Raw genomic sequence first — 19,388 nt, forward strand, 5'->3', positions numbered from 1 at the left:
TTCTGGACTGTATGCACTTTGTTATACACATACAGTATATTCCAATTACAACATAGGCAACTTATAAGCGCATTCTGTATGTCATTTAGCAGACACATGTATCCAAAGCGACTTACAGTCATGTGAGCATACATTTTACGTATGCACACATGCACGCGGTTCTGTCGATACAAGAAATTCTAAGAAATATGCCTCTAGGCCAATCACAGAATATGCCATTGATTATATATTGGATATTGTGTTACATCATGTAATGAATCTGTTTTCAACATGCCTGAGATGTAGATGGATGGGCTAGCCAAACAGTGGCACTCTGTACTGTTGACATCTTTACATCATAAAACTATTTCAACGATAAGCCTCTAGATTTGAATACAGATTTGATTTATTTTCTCTTATCCAACCCTCTGAGTACTCAACATTGAAGTTATACACCACACGTTACCCCATAAAATCATCTGATCTCCATTCCTCCTTGGACCCTACTGGCCTTCCTGCATCTGGGCCAGACCAGAAGGGGATTCCATCTCCCCACTGCCTCCAACCCAGGTCTCCTCCGCTCTGTGGGTCTGCCGTTGGGGCCAAATCTGCACCAGAGCCCTCTGCTCCCGGTCTTTGTCAGGGCCGCGACAGGGTGGTGTAGACAGGCTGCTCCCAGTGCGTGGGGCTGTGTGACTGTGGCAAGCTGGACGGGTCAGTGATGGCTGTGTACAGGGGCCTCTGCGAGGGCCCCATGTAGGAGAAGGCAGAGTACAGCCCTGAGGCCTGGCTGGAGTGGGCGTAGTAGGATCCCGAGGCCTGGTGGTCAGCATACTCTGCAAACTGGGCCCTGGAGGCCAGCGAGGGGAAAGCAGAGCTGTAGTGGGGCAGGCTGAGGGGAGTGTAGGTAACATGGGAACCCCCTGAGGATGCTTCGGCAAAGTGTCCCCCCGAGCCGGCCTCACTCTTAATCTGGGCCTTGGAGGGGTCGGAGCCCAGAGGTGAGGCATGATGCTGCTGGTGCTGTTTGGATAGCCACGCTGCAGAGTGTCCACTGGCCGCGGCCAGGGCAGAGGAGATACCGTAGGAATAGGGAGATGCAGAGGACCCTGCTGCTACTGCTGACCCAGCACTCTGTCCAATCCCCGGGTGCCCATTGGGGGGCAGGTACTGGTCAAACTCGTTCACATCAAAGGGCTCCATGTTGGCCATCACCTCGTGGCTGATCTCACCGATGTCCACGTTGCCGAAATCAATGTGTGGTTTGCCTGACCCTGATCCAGAGCCACCCTCCGCTCCTACCCCCATTCCCCCACGGGAGCCCCCTACTACACCGCCCTCCCGCTTCCCATCACCCGACTTCCCAGACTGGAGCTCCGTCTTGGGGGTGGTGGGTGGTGTAGGAGGGCTGTGGCTCTGGCCTGTGGGGAGACACAAAGCAGAGATGTCAGAGTTATTGTCAGCCTGGCTTGTGGTATATTATTTAGAATGGGGATGTGTGACAAACTGCATCGATAGGGCTGGTCAGACCCTGTGGCATACCTGCAGTATGTGGGTGGTGTCCATCAGCCAGAGGAGACCCCGCCCCCCCGACGTGGGCCGCCACGTCCAGGTGGAGGCTCTTGTAGTGCGATTGGCTATGGCTGACCTCACCCTCAGAGTGGCCGTCAGCTTCAGAGCCCGAGCCGGGTTTGCCGTTCTTGCGGCGGCGTGGTTGGTACTTGTACTCCGGGTAGTCCTTCTTGTGCTGCTTCCGCAGCCTCTCCGCCTCCTCGATGAAAGGCTTCTTATCGCTCTCATTCAAGAGCCTATGAGGGAGAAAATCATTTTTGAAATAACAATGATAGAACATTTTAATTTCAGCCAGGAGGAACTTAAAGTAGAGGTGTTTTGTGCTGCTGATTTGATGCATGTGTCGAACTTTAATGCTCCAAACTCCATTCTGTTTGAATGAGGAAATTACAGTAGTCTGAGAACATTTTACAGCATGTATTTTGTTAACATGATGACCATAATATGTGTTAAGATAACAGTGATACAGTGCTGGTTCCTTTGACACCTCCACATCCCAGAGGTCAATAACCTTGTCCAACTCCAATAGAAGAAGAATTACATTTCATTTAGCAGGTGGTCTGTGTCAACTGGGACATATCACCTTTTATATTCAATCTACTAAGTATTCTAGTATTTTACTTTTTTAAAACGTCTAACTGGTGTAATGGCAACACACTCATTGGAAATGCTGCTATTCCCCTTGTTTAGCATTAAAACATTTTTAGAAAACAACAAATGACTATTTCTACTGTGGAGATTATTTCTACCGTCAGTTTTGCCTCTGAACCATTCACTGGATTTTCATCTCGTTCTAAATCAGATCCACCGTCTGTACAGCTGCATCAGAAAACCTGCCCACACTAGGGGATTTTCAGCTGGACTGTAATGAAATGAAGACACAGGCTAAAGATGCATCCTGTGCACGTAACATAAATCCATATTACTGATGGTGGAGTCAGGGGGACTGGCATGAGAAAACACTGACCTTTGAGACTCCCAGTTCAGCATGTTTCTTGGCCAATTATACAATCATGCGCGGGCTCAAGGTCAAGTCTTTATCTAATTAATGTTGCCTCCTTATAAGGTTAATGAATTAGCCTCCCTGGGCCTTCCCATCAGCATTCACTTGTCTGACCTAGCAACAGTCCTCCATATCTGTGTTTTAAAGGCTGACCGAACGAGCCATTCAACCCGTTGACTAGTGAACTCTTGGATATCTTTTTACATAGTAGGTTCTTTAATATGGCACTCTCAATTACAAATGAGAGGGCTGTAAAAGTGTATATCTGCCATAATGGTCTGTGCTTTAAAACATATAGACGAGGGGATTACAAAAACCTCAGTAATTCCCACTGCAGCCATCTCCCTCCTAAACCACCATGAATTAAGTGGGTTATGAAATCGGGCATATCCAGTCACTATAATGTGAATACAAAAAAAACGCATAACTACATGTTTTATGTTTTCTGTAGGCTACATAATCAACATAATTATTTCAATTGTTTTAGGTTATAGGGCTTTAATCAACATTCCTTGGTGGGGCAACTCTCTAACAAGCTTTATTGTGAGCTGGTAGAATATTATTTTAACATATCTCCGCTAATTTGATTGAGAAACTTATTGCTGTAAAGAAGGGAACCTGCCTTGAAAAATATATAATCTATGACTTTTTAAGTTGTTTTTATGTTTTATGGGTCCATAATTCAAGTCTACTGTAGCATGAAGTGTCCTTTGAACTTTTTACCCAGGATGTTGTGACTAAGAACGCATTTGAACTTGTGTAACCCTGGATGTTTATTGTTGTTTATCAAAGCGGACCGACGCTGTAATAAACGCTTTCCCTTACCTCCATAGTTTCCCGAGGGTTTTGCTGAGCTCAGCGTTGTGGAGGTGCGGATACTGGTCTGCCAGTTTTCTCCGTGCGGCCTGTGCCCAGACCATGAAGGCGTTCATAGGCCTTTTCACGTGCGGCTTGCTTTTGCTGCCGGAGTTTACACGCACAGGCATAGGCACGAGCGTCCAGTCGTAGCCGTTCAGCACCTGGCTCACTGCCTCGCGGATACCAATGGGAAAGCGATCATCGTCTTCATCGGACTTGATGGAAATCCCGCCAGCTACATCGGATAGGGCGTCGTCGCCGACCCCTGTCAGCTGGGGCTGCGGACCGGACAGGGGTGAGTCTCCTCCGCCTGCGGCACTGGAGGAGTGACCCGGTGACAAGGAGTGACCGTCGTCCGAGACCCCCGGACTCATTTCTAACTCAGATAAACTCTGCTCCTCTCCCGACATCTTTCCCCTCTTCCAAGAAAGCTTCCTCCCTCAGGTGAGTAACAGAACGTGTACAGGGTATAGTTTCTTGGCCTATGGGTGTTCAACTACTAAGCCTAGGCCTATCCCTATGTCTGACCTAATGAAGAAGTTCACCCTTTTTCAGGAATATAAACTATACCTGTTAAAAACTAAAGGATTGCTTCTGTCACTCGAGGTCTCCTTTATATAAACTCCCAGTCAGTCTCAACTCTCAGTCTACGTTCTAAAATTCTGTTAGGATTCCTCATCAAAGTTCTTTCCATCCGTGTTTCTGGTATCGTCCGCAGAGCGCGTATTGTGGATCCCAGTTTACCTGTTGATTCCCACCTCTTGCTCCAGTAGAACAGTGTCCTCTCCCTTGCAGTCTTTGAAATTGTAGTCCTTTAGCTAAATACTGCAAAGGACATTAAGTAGAGTATGTATTAGAAAACAATACCCTAGTGAGTGAGTGAAATATAGAACATATTATTAAACTGGGTACTGATTGGCTGACAGCCTTGGTATATCAGACCATATGCCACCACAGGTATGACAAAACATGTATTTTTACTGCTCTAATTACATTGGTAACCAGTTTATAATAGCAATAAGGCACCTCGGGGTTTGTGGTACAGGGGCAATATACCACGTTAAGGGCTGTATCCAGGCACTCCTCGTTGCGTTATGCGCAAGAACAGCCCTTAGCTGTGGTATATTCACCATATACCACAGCCCCTCATAAGATATTGCTTAATTATAGCCTGTAGGCTGCTAACCCTGTGTAGGTGGGATATGAACAGGCAGGTAGCTAATAGGGCTAGGCTGTAGCTTGTTTGCTCAGAATACTTTCATTTAATTAGCATATAAAGGATGTAATAGAAATGATTAGGAAAAGTGCAAAATTGCAATCATATAGAAGCGAATCTGAAGCCCATACAGTTAGTGCAAACGGTCTGTTATTCTAGCCCAGGCCTCGACTCCTGCTAACAAGCTACTGTTTAAGGTTAGGCACTTATTGCAAGCTCCCCAGGGAGAAAGTGTTGGAATAATATGAGCCCGCACCAGCACAGGGCTTCAATTTATACCTCGGAGCTCTTAGATAAACATGGGCTGGCGCTGGAAATATAAAACGCGTGGGTACGTGTGTATGCGCGTGTGAATTGGACACTGTCTGTTTCAAAAAGTATAGGCTATGGGTCTGTATGCGGCCTATTGGGGTCAAATGTGTAGTTTTGTCCATAGAATCAACGCCCTGTGTAGGCCAACACGACCTTAACGTTTTAATTGAGTGAACTTGTGAACTGTAATAACAAACTATAGGCTATTTGTTTTGGAATTGATTTAATCGTTGAATCAGTCATATTGTAGAAGTTAAATTCATAATGCTTGTCTCTCTAGTACCCAGTTGATCCTTTGTAACATTTGGATGCCACTGACATGCGCACTGCAATGGTGGTGAATTATCAGAGCATTGGCGGGACTGAGCCATCTCATCTTGTACCTCAACCACGTCCTGTTGTGCACCTGGTGGTAACAATTAACCCCCCCTCTCCTTTCTGTACCCGATTTGTTATCCTGTCCACGCACATAGCTGTTGCCCCCATGATAGTGTTACATTGGTCAGTAGGGAGAACAGCGTGGGGTGGGGTGATGATGCTTCCTTTGCCACGGCCCAACAGTGTTAAATTACAGCCGTATTAGGCCTAATGGATCGCATTGCAACGCCGTGATCTTGCAAAGAGATTTTTGACTGGTGCGTTTTAGTCAATAAGGTTTTGAATGCAGGTTAGACGTTGCAGGTTAGACAATGCAGGTTAGACGTTGCCTTTCGTGGCTCTCATCCAGCAATAGCGCGCCTCCTAGTATTTTCTCGAATAGTTGGACCATATGTCTGTTACGTTGAAGCTTATTAAACAAGTCTCTGGCACGGATGTTAATCTGAATAGGCCTATGTCCGTATGGGTAACTGCGCTCGCAACAAACGATCTCCAACTGCGCGTCCGCATATGAGGCTATGGGCCTACTTTTCATATGACAGGAGGACACTCACACAGGCTACTTAGAATAAAATATTGAAGCTTTATACACTATATATACAAAAGGTTGAGGACACCCCATCAATTTAGTGGATTCACTATTTTAGCCACACCTGTTGCTGACAGGTGTATACAATCGAGCACACAGCCATGCAATCCCCATAGACAAACATTGGCAGTAGAATGACCTTACTGAAGATCTCAGTGACTTTCAACGTGGCACCGTCGTCGGATGCCACCTTTCCAACAAGTCAGTTCCTCAAATGTCTGCTCTGCCAGGTCGATCAACTGTAAGTGCTGTTATTGTGGAATTGAAACATATAGGAGCAACAACGGCTCATTGGTGAAGTAGTAGTAGACCACACAAGCTCACAGAATGGGTAAAAATCGTTTGTCCTTATTTGCAACACTCACTACCGGGTTCTAAACTGCCTCATGAAGCAATGTCAGCACAAGGACTGTTTTTTGGGAGCTTCATGAAATGGGTTTCCATGTCTGAGCAGCCACACACAAGCCTAAGATCACCATGCACAATGCCAAGCATAGGCTGGAGTGGTGTAAAGATCGCCGCCATTGGACTCTGGAGCAGTGGAAATGTGTTCTCTGGAGTGATGAATCACGCTTCACCATCTGGCAGCCCGATGGACTGGGTTTGGAAGATGCCCGAATGCATAGTGACAACTGTAAAGTTTGGTGGAAGAGGAATAATGGTCTGGGGCTGTTTTTCATGGTTCGGGCTATGCCCCTTAATTACAGTGAAGGGACATCTTAACGCTACAGCATACAATGACATTCTAGACGATTCTATGCTTCCAACTTTGTGGCAGCAGTTTGGGGAAGTCCCTTTCCTGTTTCAGCATGACAATGTCTCTGCGCACAAAGTGAAGTCCATACAGAAATGGTTTGTCGAGATCGGTGTGGAAGAACTTGACTGACCTGCACAGAACCCTGACCTCAACCCCATCGAACACCTTTGGGATGAATTGGAACTACGACTGCGAGCCAGGCTGAATGGAAGCAAGTCCCCGCAGCAATGTTCAAACATCTAGTGGAAAGCCTTCCCAGAAGAATGGAGGCTGTTATAGCAGCAAAGTGGGGAACAATTCCATATTAATGCCCATGATTTTGAAATGAGATGTTTGAAGAGCGGGTGCCCACATACTTTTGGTCATGTAGTGTATGTATAGGCTAATAACGGGTTTGTGATGGACATATAAGGCGACAATAATTGATGACAACTCCGGTCTTGGTGCGCTCGCCCATTCGAGTTGGTTGCAGCCAGAACAGAGTTCCTATGTGATTCAATCGCTACAATTGTTTTTCAATTAGCACATTTCTTTATAAAGAAAGTATTTTCATCAGGTTGTCCTTCAGATTAGTTCAGAACTGTGAAAGACACACGGTTTGTCTGTCCTGTGATTATTAAAACAGGAGTTAAATGCCAATTTATGCTCGTCCACATTGAAAACTCGTATCTAATTTATTGTCAATATAGGCTCTACTGTATATATATATATATTATGTAGCCTACAGTATATTGATTGTTCTCTACATGCCTCTTAAATTGTGTTTATGATGTCTAACTTTCCATCAATTAGGCTTTTTCTATAGCAACCGTCATTAATTTACATGAAAGAAGTGGACTCCAAAGCCCTTCTTATCGCTTGACCTAACAATAAATTGCCCTTGATTTACGAAAATATTTTCCCATGATTGATGCTGTAGTCTCTTTCCCTTAGTTAGTTATAACGTGTTCATTTATTATAATAAAATAAAAAACTTTAACCTGTATCCAGAAATGTGAAATAGCCTATCTGAATGTGCGATTTTTTTTGTTGTCCAAAACAATTGTCTCTAAACAGTTGAATAAAACGTGACAATTCTATGACCTATTTGAGTTTTATCGTGAATTTGGCCTTTGAGTTTGAGTTCTGATGCAGGTCTAGAATATTGTATGCATTGAACAGGTTGTTGGCACTAACCACTGATCAGAGATGACGAGAACACGTCCAGCTTTTAACACATTATGAAATGGATGATCTTGTTGACTAACTTTCTCTCAATGAATGAGTATATCAGTCAACCTGTAAATACTCACGAATAAATAGGCATAATACTGTCAAATGCCTCATCTCGTTGAAAATAGTTCCATGAGTCATGAATGTTGGGATAGTTGATGTAATTACGGAGTCAAGTTTGCTGTTAATGGGAAAAGTTTCGTTGATTTCAACTTGAACTCGATCAATCCCTGACGTTATATCTAAAACTATATTTTTCACAGGTCTAGAAATAATTGTATAACTTCGAAAGGACCGTTCACGACAAGGCAAACCTAAACGGAATGCATAACTTTGAAGCTGGTTCATAATTGAAATTGTATGTCAGTAGGCCTATTTGTATTAACCTATATAGTCTGTAGCATACACTTGCAACAAATATATATACTATCTTGCTGTGATGCGTATTAAACATGTATTTCTCCTGCCAGTCACGATAATCATCTCCTCCTATAACAGAGCAGGCGATGCCCACTTTACACAGCAGGATTATCCTAAGAGACAGTTTAAATGTAACAATAATAATATGATAATAGTTATAATGATAATAGCCTGATAATAATAGTCTAATAATTTAAATAAAACAATGATTTAGAAAGATGCAGGTGTAATACATAATTTCTAACTACACAATTTAGATGAACTTTATGGCTTGGTTATTTGACAAATGAAAGAAAGAGAGAGAGAACAGCAGAGACAGGAAAGTATTTCAAATGCTAAGCGCCTTACTTCAGTTATGAAAAATGAGGTCGCCCGTTTAGCACGAGAGTCCGTGTGTTCCCGAGTTTCCAAAGTGACGCTCGCGCTCACTCCCTAGCCCCCTCGCTCGCGCTGCCCTTCTATGAATGCCTGCTCTGTGTCGCGCGCCGGGGCTTAAAGAGCTCCGTTGTGTGAGGAAAGAGAAAAAAGTGGGGGAAAAAGTCTTAAAGGAGCAGCAAACTTACACGCATGCAACACCGGCAATCAATGTGATTGGTCGATTATTATTTTTGCTCAGTTTCCTGCAGGGCAGGATCTCACTGTCAAAATTAGCATCAATATTATGCGCACCTGAATAATGTGGAGACGCCTCGATTGTTTTGGTTAGGTAGGCTACTGATCTATTTCTAGGCAGCAGTGCCATCAGATTCTGTGGAATGAGATGCTGCATTTGGGTTTGGGTATTTCAGACTTCTCAAAAGCAATATCTAGCCTATGGAAAATTCTTTCTTTTGGGAAAATGTATGTGATATCATCCATATTTGGGGTGTGCTACTTTTTGACCCTCTTGTGGTGATCAGAGTAGGGCAATTCCAATGTGGAACAGAAAAATATCCGTTTTCTATGAACATTTATTAAGATTAAAAACTATAATTCCGTAAGAAATATAATTTTGTCTACGTTGTGATTTTTCAGATCCATGTTATTCTCATACGTAATTATTGCCATTACAGATTGGGTAGCAGATTTTGATTTAATGATTTAATGTGCTGGATGTTTTATATTATTGATTTGGAATTAGGGATTCCATCTCTAAATGTAGGCATAGCCTAAATATCTATATAATGCTCAAATCATAAAAGAGCAATGTTGACTATGATATTTTTCATGTTAAATGTATTGGAGAGTGATATTAGCGGCATGCGCAATCCTTTACTGAGAGATTTTAATTTGCAAACTCTTATAGGGCCACACCAAAAAGAGACCTTAAAAACATAAGCCATCACTCAATTTCAAATTAAAAATGATTTGGGTTTCTGAATAATTCATAAGGCCTGTATTATAAACAGGTCTACCGGCTAGCCTTATGTGCTTTTAAGCATGAGGTAAACATAGCGTAATGTGAACGCAATCACAACATTGATATGTACTAAACTCCACAATATCCTTGAACGCGTTCCCATGGAGAAATGTTTTCGTCTTATTGATATTATTATTATTATTATAAGCCATATTGTTCTATAGAAGAAGCTTAGGCCTATTCTCTGATGTTATCAAATTGAATATATTTGCCTGTTTCTGCATTTCCTGTTGGTGGTGTGAATTTGCATTTGATTTGAATGATAGGCTACTTGATGTAGTGTGGCCAACATGATCTTGTCCAGCACCCAGTCACCCGCATCACTGGATACACGCGTCAACAACTGACTTTGCTGTGTCTCGTTTTATCCTGTCTGAAGTGATGTCCGGGGACATCATCTAAATTAGCAGCGAGGTCTCAGGAGAACACACTGATGCTTTGTTTTTGCACGCTCATATCAGAGTCCCTCTCTGTCACTTGGAGACGAGAGGTCATCGTGGGGGGGGGGGGGGACGACGAACATAACTCCACATTCTTAGATATCCCCTATATTCTTGGCTATATTGCTGCACCTGCTATGAGCAACTACCAGACATCGTTATTGTCTCTTTCAATACAGTCCAAGTTTATTACATGTGTTATGTATATATCTTTTTATATTTATCTAATTTAGATATCGATTTTACGCACGTTTTACGCACACAAACTAGGCTAAGTGAACAGTTGGCCTATAGGCATTTATCTCTCGATATTTTGTAGTAGATTAATTTAAATTACACTGACACTGGTTTGTTGGATAGAGCATCAACGTAGGCCTACAGTAGACTATCCAGTGCAGGCCACTGACTGTCGGAATGAAATATAATTCCAAGGCGAACACTGCGCTACTTCATCCTATGTGTGCGTTTTATAATTGCATCAGTGCGCAGACACTTTGATACACAGAGCACACTTTTAAAACCAAACAGCATTTGGAGAAAATATAGAAAGCAGAGATGGGGGGATATCATATGTCGAACGCACACAAATACATGCGCTGTTCTTTTCAACAATGACCCCTTGTATTTCCTTCTCCCGACACTACCCCCTCATCCCAAAAAATCACTCATTTGTTCATTATCCATTAATGTTGACTGTGATAAGGGAATCCTAACCATGAGTGAATCTCTCTGTCTGGTTCTCTCTCCCTCTCTCGCCCTTTCATTCCCTCTCTCCTCTTCTCTTTGCGCCCTTTGTTTTATCTCAGGTGAATTGTAATCATGTGATCAAACGAACACCCCCTTTCCATTATCCCCTTAAAGGAAAAAATGAGAACAAAAAACAGTTCTGTGTATATGAAAAAGAGAAAGAGAAAAAGACATGTCTCCGTTTAGTGCGTCTCTTTGTCTGGGTCTCAGCAAACGCTCACATATAGGGGAAAATGCTCCAAGACCTCTACTTTGCTTATGGATCTCTGTCCAACTGTCCAGCTCTTGAGAGGGGGAAACTTAAAATGCAACTCCGGTGGACTGGCTGGTCCTTCAGGATGTGTGGCCTGGCCGCAACATTGAAGTGAGTTTTTGTGAGTGTGCAGTAAAGAAGGTTGGGAGAACATCAGGAATTAATGGTGTTTGGGGGGGAAAGACAAGCCTATTACTGCTCTTTTCATGTCAATATTTAGCCTATATTTTGTAAGGCGCGAATATTTGAGAAATAAGTGTGATTCGTATCATTTCTGAGCCTCAGTGTTTGGTATGTCTATTATGTATTATACGTTTTTTGTTATAAGCTAAGGATATTGTAATGCAAAAAGTTCAGAAAGATACACTTCATGTACGTGGTTAGTGTTTTTTTATCGAAATCAATATCCCGTAAGGACCCAGCATTTGTGTGTGATTGTGTTGTGATTTATTGAAGTTAATTAAGAGGGAGAGAAAAGCCAGATGAACATATCTGTGGTCGCATGTGTCGAATCGTTGTTGTTTAAATATTTTTTTAACTGCACGGTCATGACATTACCTTTTATGTTCTCCTCTAGGCAAATTATAATCTTTTATCGAAAGGAAACATTTATTCAATTAGGTATTTAACAAAGAATATGCTTCCATGCAACTTGGTTGATTAGCCTTATATTAAATTTTAATTTAGCTGGTTTCTCAATTTTGTAAACATTTAGTAGCCTTGGCGATTGGAGTAGGTTAATAGAAGGTCGTAGTTCAAAATAACTCAACAGTTAGACATTGTTATATCGTTATAATCGATTCGCTTATAACATCAGGTTAACTATTATCAATGCGATTTTTAAAAATGTTTTTTAGTTGGTTTGCTTTTAGGCCTAACAATAAGTCATTTCACCATTAGATAAACTCTTATGGAAACTCCGCGTCTAATCCATCTACCAACCTGGCCCCATTCCATCATGGCCACCTAATCATCAACCTCATTCCTAATTGGCATATATCACTCCTCACCTCTCCACCTGAACGCTGATGTGTGGAGAGCGTCATTTACTGAGTTTGTTGTAGGACAAAATGGTCAGACTATTGTTTTTGTTAAAGGCAGCAAACGTGACAGAATAAGACGAGAAATACATGTTCCTCAATTTTACATTAGGACTAATTTATCAGAATATTAGAGGAAGCATTGATGTAACGAAAATATTTATAAAGTCATGCAAATTTGGCTTTTCAATTTTGGTTCCATACAACGACTAACATGTAATTTATGTCGAAAGCCCAAAAATGTCAGACACATTTTTTAAATATATATTTTATTTCAGAAGCCTAATTCCTTCACCCTCTGACTTCGCTTGTTAATTAATAAATATGCTTTTTCTATATGATAAAACAGCGTCCAACTTTGTGGTAAACCTTTTAAAAATGTCAAATGGTGAATATATTTGCTCTGTTTTGTTTTTGTGTCCTTAGAACCAATATTTTAATATTGTGCTAAACTGTATGTAATGTCTTGACATTTACAGAGGTAGAGAATTAAAAATAGGGTACAATTATTTAGTTATCAATAGAACAAATCATTAACATTATGGTATTGATTGAAATAAATATTAAGAGACAAAGGAATAAGAACACTTATTAGAATGAGACTTCTCTTACTTATTGAATATTCATTTATTATATGTTGATTCATAATGAGGATTTATTTGCTATTTGTTTAGCTTTGTTCATTTAGAATGGAATATGTAGCAGTATTGGGACATTTTCTACTCACAAACCTTCATCATATCATTTTAAATCACTATCTGAAAGTAGAAAAAAATGGAAAGTACAAACGTTGAACTTAGTGCTTTTTACTGTGACTTATGTTGCTAATTGTTTCCTTCAACATAGAAATGTGGTTAATGTTGAAACTGTCTCTTTAGTTTCTGAGTTTCCCATAAATCCGCTGTGGTGGCAGCGACCTGACATGTGACACTGATGATGCTGTTTGTTGTGCAGCCATAGACAGTTGTGACCGTTAACAGCTGGAACTGAGGCCTGTGACCAGGGGGAGACTGCTAATGTGGGATTCATGGTTCTGTGACTGTGACACTACCTGAGGGGGCTCTTCCATTAACCTGGTCACAACAGGGACAGATATCAACAACATCAGGTGGCACTAGACTGGATCAAATTTATTTCAAGAACTCTTAAGGGATAGAAGAAGAACAAGAAGAAGAAGAGAGAAAGACCAGACTTTTCTAGAGCAAATGTATTTATAATTTTGTGTCTGTGAGGGAAGGGTTGACCTTTCGTCTGTGTGCTGGCAGAGAAAATTCCTGGGGGAATTCCTGCATTCTCACAAAAGGAGAGAATGCAGGATGCAATCTGATAGGGGGAGAGAAAGAGCTGGAGAGGGAGAGAGAGGTCAGTGGTAAAAATGACTGGACTTAGTGTAATGATCTCATATTTCTGGTGGGATGGGGAGAATTCTGCTGCCATCCATCACTTGAATAAGGTGCCCAGTAAACACCCAAACCCTTCCTCCTCATAATCCTAATTTTGGCACTGAGCAATGGCAGCTGAGATGGATTGCAGTGGACAAGATGGACTAGACAAACAACGCAGAGGTCCATTACAGAACAATAAGTAATTAATTTAATTTAAATATATCTCTGGCTTTGTTATGGATATTTTGGAATCCACTTGAAAAGTTACAGACTGCAAACTTTACCATACTCTTCTTGGGGTTTGCTTTTCATTTCTGATATGGCCCACAGACCAGACATTCAGCTTACCCACTCTTAAATATGGGAGCTGCTCTAAGCTGTTAGGCAGTAACAGATTTTGCACCTGTACAACATCGAACAGGTGCACAAATATTTCCCATTGCAGCAGGTCAGTCAAAGCTGCTGCAATCATCCTGTGGGCTGTGATCATTTGAAGAGCTGGAGATCCCCCCCCCCCCCCAAATCCATTTTGATTACAAATGGAACCGCCATTCTTGTATGTAGTTATTGACAGGTGAGCACAAGGATATCACACAGTCCCTCTTCACTTCGAACGTAGACTCCCAGTGTATCTGTTGTCCACTACTTCACATTAACACTTATGCGTCATAGAACCAAAGTTCACAGACACTCAGCACTCCTAGAGTTGAACTCTTTAAGATTCCTTACATTTACCCTATCACAATGACTGAATGGAATCCTTCACAGAAATGCCTCACTGATTGTGATAAATAATGTTTAAAGCCCATTAAAATGTCAGGCAATCTTCAAAGGCTTAATAAAAATAATTCAGCATTCCATGAGACCTTCTGACCTTTCTTTTCAGCCATCTTTTTAATAAATCGATGCAGCTGCGCAGCGCTTAAATAGGTCCCCCTCTTGAGTGTCTGTGGCTTGCCATGAATCCTGTCTTTGTGTTCCTACCACTGAATTTCCTATTCTTTTGTGTTATTTTTTTCGATGTTGCTGGTGGTGATGGGGGGAGGAGTAGGTTGGTTGGGTGGTAATAGTGGAGGGGGGATAGAACTTGGACAGGCTTTCAATGCAGCTGGGGAGCAGGGTGGGGTGGGGTGGGGTGGGGGTTTAGCAGGAGAAAATGCTAGAGAGAGATGGGGCGAGGAGGCAATAGGGGATGGGGTGTGGTGGTGCTGGGAAGGGGTGTGGGTCAATGTATTGCAAGCACCATGAATGGCCCATTGTATGTCCTAGTTCATATCTACACTAGCTAGCCAAAGGGAAGAATCTAGTTACTTCAATTGTGTGAGGGGACATCTAAAGGAAATTGATAGGGGGTTGTGGAGTTAGAGTCTGAGGTAAAAATAGCGAGAGTTTAGTTACCTGCCTGATATTCGGTGGCATTCTATAACTTTTCATTTGCCATTGCAGCCATTTTGAGAATCCTGCCGTTATCAATAGCATTTCAACCATAAACAAATACTTTATTATAATATTCTGTAGATTGCTTGTAAAGTTTTGATGATAATGTGCATGGATCTATGTTTTGCAATCCTTGTTTTTCCTGTGGCTAAGATTTCCAGGCAACTAACTAAACAGTAACGCACAGGTGTGCTTTTATTAACTAAATAGTGATGTAAAGTCAGTCTTGTATTATCTATATATTGATGTAAAGTCAGTCTTTTATTATCTATATAGTGATGTAAAGTCAGTCTTTTATTAACTATATAGTGATGTAAAGTCAGTCTTTTATTATCTATATAGTGATGTAAAGTCAGTCTTTTATTAACTATATAGTGATGTAAAGTCAGTCTTTTATTATCTATATATTGATATAAAGTGAGTCTTTTATTATCTATATATTGATGTAAAGTCAGTCTTTTATTATCTCTATATTGATGTAAAGTCAGTATTTTATTATCTATATATTGATGTAAAGTCAGTATTTTATTATCTATATATTGATGTAAAGTCAGTCTTTTATTATCTATATATTGATGTAAAGTCAGTCTTTTATTATCTATATATTGATGTAAAGTCAGTCTTTTATTATCTATATATTGTAAAGTCAGTCTTTTATTATCTATATATTGATGTAAAGTCAGTCTTGCCAGACCAAGGGTCAATTGTAGGCAATAATGACCATGAAGTGACAATGGATTCAGAATGAGCCAAGTACAATCATGCTGAGATGATTTGTTATCAATAAAGACTTTGCATATATCAGTGTGAATGGAGCCATTGTTTTCCACCACACTGACCTCCTCCAAAAATCAGGCACCCTTTGAAAGTCTGTAAGGCTTGAGCGTTGTGGGAGAGGAATCAGACGCAGGAAGCAGCGATATAGGGTAATGGCTTTTAATGAGCCCAACGGCGAAAACACAAGCCACCCCAAATAGCAATATGAGCGCACACAAAACTAAGTGCCCCAAACACAGGGGGCAAACACAGTCGGCGCAAAAACACGCACTAGCGCAAACCACCAACAGCGTATACACAAGCAACACAATAGAGAAACAATCCCGAACAAAGAGCAGGCGTGCCTACTGGCTAATATAGCCCCGCTAATCAACCCAACACAGAACAGGTGCAAACAATAACGGAAAAGGGGAAAACAAAAGGGAATCAGCGGCAGTTAGTAAGCCGGTGACGACGACCGCCGAGCGCCACCCGAGCAGGAGGGGGAGCCACCTTCGGTGGGATTTGTGACAAAGTCCCAGTATTTACCATGAAACAGGTGTAATTGGGAAAGATTGATCAACAGCAGAGGTGCATAAAGATGGTGGCCCCAATGCACTTACCACAAATTCCTTGTTTTGCTAAGTTCGCCGTACATTGTTCAACGTATTGTTCATTGCTCTCCACTACAATTTTTGGTAATTACCACCGTATACATGATCCCAATTTTAGCTTCAAGACGCAGGCAATTTGAAAAACCGAAAAGGTAGATTGTGTTGATTTATTGGCACATTGAACCATGTCACGTGCCGTAGTTTACAAACTCAGTGGGTAGTGCTAAAACAATGACATCGTATCTAAATTCTGCCATCTTTATACACATCTTTACAAACAACAGACTTGAGGTTAACTGTTACTTTCTTCATTCCTTGAATTTCAGTTCACTCCACGGCCGCTATCCCGTTCCACATCTCTCCCTCGCTCTTTCTTTTCAGTCTCACTCCCTCTCTCTGTCAGTATGCTCTCTCTCCCCTCCTCTAATACAAAAGCATGAGCACTGCTGCAGCTGTGGGAGAAAGGAGGAGATGGAAGAGAACTGGGGGAGACGCATGAGGAGGAAGTGAGAAAGCGTTCAATGGAGCCTTGTGTCCCTCCTAACCATTCCCTCTGTCTCCTGGAGCAAAACCAATCACCTATTCTTTACCTCCTGTCACCACTCTCTCCATCTCTCTGCGTCACCTCAGTGCCACATAACATAGTGTGTGTGTATTATGTGATAACATTTGGAAAGTTTTATCCATCCCTGAGTGAGGGGCGTAAGACACAAACATGCTAATTGAGTGGAATGAGAGGCGAGGGATGAGGAAATTCAGTCATTTGCAGAAAATGATGCACAAGAATTTGGAAGAGAACAAAAGTGTCCTTTGTCGCCATGTCGCTGTCTGGGTGCTGGCTGGAACGGGGTCAGAGTCATTTGCATCACTGAAAATATTCAGTTGTGTATGGTCTTGGCTTCCCTCAGGCGTGGCCATTTGGTCCTTATACAAGATCAATATTCCTACCACATATCTTCCAGCCAACTAGGAGAGTATCAGGGGAAATGTTTGTAGTTTTGCTGAATTGTTGCATGTGCCTGCAAATCACAAACCATACACAAAATATTTACATGTGTAAAAGCATACTATGTGTTTCACAAGCTGGTGTACAGACAAGTGATTATCAATCTGCAATTGCTCATCTATGAGCTGTCATATTGTTTACAGAACTTATTGCTGTTAATGAGCAATTGGAGGTATTGAGGCCTGTATTTAATCAATAGCAGATGGTGGATTTGTGGATTGTGCTTTTAAAGGTGTGTTTGATTTGCTGTATGTCCTGGTTTGTGCTTTTAAAGGTGTGTTTGATTTGCTGTATGTCCTGGATTGTGCTTTTAAAGGTGTGTTTGATTTGCTGTATGTCCTGGATGGAGAAAGTTGACACTTGATTTTAAGGCTAATGTTAAACTAATGACAATACAAAGTCAAAAGTCAATCAAAGTCATCAAGCACGACAACAGCTTTGAAGTGACTGTGACTCCAGGGAGACAAAGAGGGGCGAGAGACAGAGGTGAACAGAGAGGGTCTGGAGGGGCCGCTTAATAACAGTGTAAACTGTGTGAGAAGGAGTCTGTGTGTTTGACTCAGCCTCTGCCTAGACTACAAGCTTCACATCCATTTTGGTAATTACCCGCCCGCTGTGATCCTCGCGACCTCGCATAATTAACACGCCTCGAGCAGGGAATGAAACTTTGATTGCCGTGGCCCATGCCCAAGTAGCAGGGGTTGCATCTGTCTCTGCCTTGAACGACTACTGTTCTGACATTGTGGGGATGAAACCACCTCTTTCAAGGAAGCCTCTAACACGATAATTAAGATAAAGGCTCTGACAAAGGACATTCAAGCAGTCGTTTATTCCCAATTAGTTGAAGTTCGTGCAGTTAATAGTCGATCAATCACGGCAGTGGAAAAGCAACATCTTTTATGGCCTAAGATGTGCTCATGTTCATAGTGGTGTGTATTCATGGTTGCCAAGGGAAACCAGGCTTCCCCAAAAAATGTACTAAGAAAAAAAGATTTATCTTTCATCTCTCAGTGTTTCATAATTTTCCTTTAATTCGCAAGAGGCTGAACGTATCTCACTGGATAGAAGGCATCCGAGAGAGCAGAACAGCGCCCCTCTGTCTCTGTATGTGTAGCCCATCTATCTGATGCTGTCTGGTCAAAAAGGGTATGATATTGTTGCCGCCCCCACAGCATTGGATGCAAGAGAAGCCAGCGAGCATTTGACCTCCCATGATTAAAAAAATATACAATAATAGCCAATCAGCGTTGAGTTAAACTGAGTGAGCTCAACTGTGAATGGTCCTGGCGCACCAAAAAAAGTGTCAAGGGAAGCCAGTTTGGATATGGCTTCACACCAATCACATCACGTCAAACGTCATTGACAGAAAACATTTGTTATTGTTGCATCTCCTTGTGTTGTTGTCCTGTGGTGGCTAGTTAGCTAGCTAAAATTGTCCCTTTCCTAAATTAGCCATGGACAAGGATTGTGATTTGGACTTATGGTTTTACTTCATTCTCTTTACTGGTCAATGATTATAATAGAGATTCTGATCCAACCATAAATTCATACATTGTGCCTCTGGCTTGAGAGGACGGAAGTTCAATGTGTAGCTAGATGTAGAAGGCTAATGTTTACTAGCTAACGTTGGCCATGAGAAGAAGTTGGGCTAGCGAGCAAGCATTTTAGCCAGATAGCGTAGGACAACAAAAAATGTAAACGTGTACTGTATGACAGAGTCATGGATTGTTTCGGCAACATGAAAGAGAGGAGGATGGCATTGGCATCCAATTCATTGGCAATCCAATTCAACATGTTTTTTTGTCCTCACGCACACACATAAATCAGTACCATGGACAGCCACATGATATTTAGCTTAGTCCTTCCCCTGTCACGCTTGTGTGTAGGAATGGACCAAAGCGCAGCGTGGGTATCGTTCCACATATTTTATTTAAATGTGAAACTATGCAAGACATACAATAAACCATAAAACAAAATAACAAACCGTGACGAAGAGGTGCAACATGCACTAACTC

The 19,388-nt window shown here is 41.8% G+C and overlaps 1 protein-coding gene and 1 long non-coding RNA gene across 2 annotated transcripts in view; one reads left to right on the forward strand and one right to left on the reverse strand.

Moving 5' to 3' along the window:
* Positions 1–475: 475 nt before the first annotated feature.
* On the reverse strand, positions 476–9,011 carry LOC115171314 (transcription factor Sox-10). The gene is made up of 4 exons (XM_029728014.1): positions 8,645–9,011; positions 3,380–4,237; positions 1,522–1,787; positions 476–1,400 (listed from the first exon to the last, which is right to left on the reverse strand). Exons 2-4 carry the CDS (start codon positions 3,820–3,822, stop codon positions 619–621), a joined length of 1,491 nt encoding a protein of 496 aa, XP_029583874.1. The 5' UTR covers positions 3,823–4,237; positions 8,645–9,011; the 3' UTR covers positions 476–618.
* Positions 9,012–10,694: 1,683 nt separating this feature from the next.
* LOC115171315 (uncharacterized) overlaps positions 10,695–19,388 on the forward strand; it is a 33,625-nt gene continuing 24,931 nt past the window's right edge. The window contains exon 1 of the long non-coding RNA XR_003871173.1: positions 10,695–11,246. This is a non-coding gene — a long non-coding RNA (uncharacterized LOC115171315). The remainder of the gene's footprint in view (positions 11,247–19,388) is intronic.

Source organism: Salmo trutta, chromosome 32 (assembly GCF_901001165.1).
Source record: "Salmo trutta chromosome 32, fSalTru1.1, whole genome shotgun sequence".
Taxonomy (NCBI): domain Eukaryota; kingdom Metazoa; phylum Chordata; class Actinopteri; order Salmoniformes; family Salmonidae; genus Salmo; species Salmo trutta.

Coding starts and splice junctions, on each gene's coding strand:
- LOC115171314 (XM_029728014.1), bottom strand. CDS start 3,822: ATGTCGGGAGAGGAGCAGAGTTTATCTGAGTTAGAAATGAGTCCGGGG. Junction 1,788..3,379: donor ACCCTCGGGAAACTATGGAG/GTAAGGGAAAGC, acceptor TCTCCCTCATAG/GCTCTTGAATGAGAGCGATA. Junction 1,401..1,521: donor ACACCACCCACATACTGCAG/GTATGCCACAGG, acceptor GTCTCCCCACAG/GCCAGAGCCACAGCCCTCCT.